Source organism: Phoxinus phoxinus (assembly GCF_949152265.1).
Source record: "Phoxinus phoxinus genome assembly, chromosome: 22".
Lineage (NCBI taxonomy): Eukaryota > Metazoa > Chordata > Actinopteri > Cypriniformes > Leuciscidae > Phoxinus > Phoxinus phoxinus.
Window position 1 is genome coordinate 28,478,925 of NC_136897.1, and position 5,000 is coordinate 28,483,924.

At 36.4% G+C, this 5,000-nt stretch overlaps 1 protein-coding gene across 1 annotated transcript in view; it reads right to left on the reverse strand.

Moving 5' to 3' along the window:
- The window catches only part of hnrnpll (heterogeneous nuclear ribonucleoprotein L like), a 53,124-nt gene that overhangs the window by 11,835 nt on the left and 36,289 nt on the right, over positions 1-5,000 (reverse strand). Inside the window, exons 3-4 of the mRNA XM_079597850.1 lie at positions 4,845-4,963; positions 1,698-1,935 (exon numbers count right to left, since the gene is read on the reverse strand). Coding sequence (XP_079453976.1) covers positions 1,698-1,935; positions 4,845-4,963 — 357 coding nt within the window. The remainder of the gene's footprint in view (positions 1-1,697; positions 1,936-4,844; positions 4,964-5,000) is intronic.

Below are 5,000 nucleotides of genomic sequence, written 5' to 3' on the forward strand. Positions count from 1 at the left end.
AGTGATAAGTGTTTTACCGTAGTGATAAGTGTTTTACCGTAGTGTTTTACCGTAGTGTTTTACCGTGGTGAGAAGTGTTTTACCGTGGTGATAAGTGTTTTACCGTGGTGATAAGTGTTTTACCGTAGTGAGATGTGTTTTACCGTAGTGATAAGTGCTTTACCGTAGTGATGTGTTTTACAGTAGTGATAAGTGCTTTACCGTAGTGATGTGTTTTACCGTAGTGTTTTACCGTGGTGAGGTGTGTTTTACCGTGGTGATAAGTATTTTACCGTAGTGAGATGTGTTTTACCGTAGTGATAAGTGCTTTACCGTAGTGATGTGTTTTACAGTAGTGATAAGTGCTTTACCGTAGTGATGTGTTTTACCGTAGTGTTTTACCGTGGTGATAAGTGTTTTACCGTGGTGATAAGTATTTTACCGTAGTGAGATGTGTTTTACCGTAGTGATAAGTGCTTTACCGTAGTGAGATGTGTTTTACCGTAGTGAGATGTGTTTTACAGTAGTGATAAGTGCTTTACCGTAGTGATGTGTTTTACCGTAGTGTTTTACCGTGGTGATAAGTGTTTTACCGTAGTGTTTTACCGTGGTGATAAGTGTTTTACCGTAGTGATGTGTTTTACCGTAGTGTTTTACCGTGGTGATAAGTGCTTTACCGTAATGATAAGTGTTTTACCGTAGTGATAAGTGTTTTACCGTAGTGTTTTACCGTAGTGTTTTACCGTGGTGAGATGTGTTTTACCGTAGTGTTTTACCGTGGTGATAAGTGCTTTACCGTGGTGATAAGTGTTTTACCGTAGTGAGATGTGTTTTACCGTGGTGATAAGTGCTTTACCGTAGTGATAAGTGTTTTACCGTAGTGTTTTACCGTAGTGTTTTACCGTGGTGAGATGTGTTTTACCGTAGTGTTTTACCGTAGTGTTTTACCATGGTGATAAGTGCTTTACCGTAGTGAGAAGTGTTTTACCGTGGTGATAAGTGTTTTACCGTAGTGTTTTACCGTAGTGTTTTACCGTAGTGTTTTACCATGGTGATAAGTGCTTTACCGTAGTGAGAAGTGTTTTACCGTGGTGATAAGTGTTTTACCGTAGTGAGATGTGTTTTACCGTGGTGATAAGTGTTTTACCGTGGTGATAAGTGCTTTACCGTGGTGATAAGTGTTTTACCGTGGTGATAAGTGTTTTACCGTAGTGATAAGTGTTTTACCGTGGTGATAAGTGTTTTACCGTAGTGAGATGTGTTTTACCGTAGTGATAAGTGTTTTACCGTGGTGATAAGTGTTTTACCGTGGTGATAAGTGTTTTACCGTGGTGATAAGTGTTTTACCGTAGTGTTTCACCGTGGTGATAAGTGTTTTACCGTGGTGATAAGTGTTTTACCGTAGTGTTTTACCGTGGTGATAAGTGTTTTACCGTAGTGTTTTACCGTGGTGATAAGTGTTTTACCGTGGTGATAAGTGCTTTACCGTAGTGAGAAGTGTTTTACCGTAGTGTTTTACCGTGGTGATAAGTGTTTTACCGTAGTGTTTTACAGTAGTGATAAGTGTTTTACCGTAGTGTTTTACAGTAGTGATAAGTGCTTTACCGTGGTGATAAGTGCTTTACCGCAGTGATAAGTGTTTTACCGTAGTGAGAAGTGTTTTACCGTGGTGATAAGTGTTTGACCGTAGTGTTTTACCGTGGTGATAAGTGCTTTACCGTGGTGATGGGGTAGAGCGGGTTCTGGATGGACAGCAGCAGGACCTTGTTCCCGCTGTTGGGGTCGTCGGCGTTGGTGGGCCGCGTGATGCGTTTGCTGGTGGAGTAGTTGAAGAAGGCCTGCTGGCCGGCGATGTACACGGGCTCCTGGGAGCCGCACGACACACAGCGGTCGGCACTCTGGGCCTCCTCGAACTCCACCAGAGCCTGGCGCTTGAACGGCATCATCATCACGTAACTGCGGCACAGGACAGGGCGTCAGGACAGAGATTTTGAGCATTTCATTTTGTGCTTTTGACAGTTTATTCTTTAGTTTTTTAAATATTAATTTAACTTTATTTCAGATTTCGTTTTTGTATTATTATTAGTTATCATCTTTAGTTTTCATGTTCATTTTAGTGCAATTTCAGTTGCAATTTCGTTGTGCTTTTGTAATTTTATAGTTTTATGTTTTTCTAATTAAGTTTAATTTGTTTTTTAGCTTTCATGTTTTTAGTTTTAGTTTTCATTTTAGTTTGATTTTTGTTAATTTCGTTACGTGCTTTTGTCTTTTTTTTAAGTATTGCTATTGAGGTTTAATTTATTTGTATTTCAGTTTTAGTTTTTTTTATTAGTTTCATTTTCATATTTTTAGTTTCCATGTTAATTTTAGTAAAAATGTTGTCATTTCGTTATGCTTTTTTCTTTTATTAATTTATTATATATATATATATTGCTATTTGTCCCATTTATTTTTATTTCATTTTTAGTTTAGTTTCTTTTATTTTTATGTATGTGCTTTTGTCATTTCATTATTTTATTTTTTCAGAATTGCAATTTAGGTTTAATACACTTTTATTTCAATTTTAGTAAAAAATGTAATTAATTTTAATTTTTAAATTTTTCACTTTATTATAATGTTTGTTCATTTTGTTTGTCATTTAAATCTTTTTTTGTTGTATTGCTACTAAGGTTTAATTTATTTTTATTTCAGTTTTAATTTAGCTTTTAAATTTGTTGTTATTTTTATATTTTTAGTTATGTTAAATTTAGTTTAATGTTTATTAATTTCGTTATGTGTTTTTGTCTTTTTTTGTCTTTTTTTTTTGTATTGCTATTTAGTTTTAGTTTATTTTTATGATAATAACCGTGGTTCGGTTATTCGGTTAACAGGAGACTTCCTGTTCATCTTCATTTGATCCGAGTCTTTCCTAATGTAGTTCAGGTCAAACTAGGGATGTGCGATATATATATATATATATCGTCTATGATAATATCATAATTGTTGTTTTAAAGGGTTAGTTCAGCTGAACATGTAAACTCTGTCAGTAATGACTCTCCTCATGTTGTTCCCGTCAGACTCTCCTTCATCCTCAGAACACAAATGAAGATATTAGTGATTAAATCTGAGAGTGTCTCACTCCTCCAGAGGCTTCTGTTGTGATTGAAACTTGCCGGCCCAGAAAGTTAGTAAAGCTTTACCTTTGTGTGATCCGACTTAGAGTGTGTGATTTATTCTATTAAAATACCACTCTCTTGTATTTTGTATGATAATAAAGCTAAGCAATCGCACACCCTTAGATCAAACACACGCTAATGTCCCACATCTGCTTATTAAAAGTGTAATACATCCTAAAAATAAAGAAAAAACGTAATAAAACTGAATTAAATCATAGAAATGATGTTCCCATGATCCTCTGTGGGTGTGAATGTGACTTTATAAGAGGCTCATTGTGAGTGAACACAGGAACTGTTGCTTCCATAAATGCCTACGCCTGTCAGCCTCGCTTATAGATCATAATTCAGTCGGAAGCACGTCTGAGTCCGCCGAGGTGAACGGAGGAGTGTGTTTTCTGATCCCAGCACTGGTTGGTTAAAGGGATAGTTCACTTTGAAATGAAATGTTGGTATGTTTTATCTTACCTGAAGTGCATCAAGATGTCGGTGTCTTTGTCTCCGCAGTAGTTTCAATTTTGATATTTTTAGGTCAAACCGTTCTTGTCTGTCAGTCGTATAATGCAGGTCTATAGGCAGTGTAAGTGCACATTGATGGCCTAAGCTCGCGCGAACTCATCCGGGAGTGTTGAGTTTTCACTTATTCCCCATTTGTAAGCCTTCTATCTTGACACACGACTCGCTTCATTGTTCAGGCCAATCAAAGGCATACGTTGAGCCGTACAGCCAATCACACGCGTTTCTGCTGAGTTTAAAAATGCAACGGCCAATCGAAGGCGGTTAGATTAGTTTCCGGGGAAGAAATCCGGTGTAAACAGATCAGATGGACGTGGTTGTGTAAAAGAGATAAAAACGATATAAATACTGTTGGTTTTCTCACACAAACCGCTTGTTTCGTGTCTTAGGCCATTAGTGTGCACTTACGATGGGGAATTTTTTAATTTGGACTTTTCTCTGCATGCTTCTGGAGACAGTGCCTATAGACCTGCATTATATGACTGACAGACAAGAACGGTTTGACATAAAAATATCAAAATTGAAACTACTGCGGAGACAAAGACACCGACATCTTGATGCACTTCAGGTAAGATAAAACATACCAACATTTCATTTCAAAGTGAACTATCCCTTTAAGTTTAAAACAATAACATAATATAGGGCTGTCAAAAGATTAATCGCATCCAAAATAAAAGTTTGTGTTTACATAATTATTTATATATATAAAAACACACAATCATGTATATATTTAAGAAAAATTGGTTATATTTATATATAAAATATTTATATATTATATAAATTATATAAATGTATATACAGTATATAAATGCAAATATTTCTTAAATATATACATGAATGTGTGTGTATTTATACATAATAATTATACACAGTATACACACACATATATTATGCAAAGCAAACACAAACTTTTATTTTGGATGCGATTAATAACGATTAATCTTTTGACAGCCCTACATAATACTAAACTGTATAAGACAGCATTTTTCTACAGTAATATTGTGATGAAATATATTTCGAATCTAAAAATGAAATGGTATAAAAACAATTGGACCAATCACAGCTCCCGTGTTAATTCTCTGACTCTCCCGACTGCTCTGTCGGACAGAAATGGCGATGATATGATATGAAATATGATTGGTCAGAACGCCTGTCAATCAAACTCCCTGCGAAGGGTCAATTAAAGCATAATTTTACCAGATGTTTCCGAACTTCTCCAAGGACTCGACCAGGTCAGCCTCCACCACAGACTCACACAGTCCCCGGACGTGAACGACGGGAGACGGAGCGATGCGGTGAGTCTCCGAGCCGTTGTCCTGCAGAGAGACCAGAGAGCGTCAGACATCGAGAGTT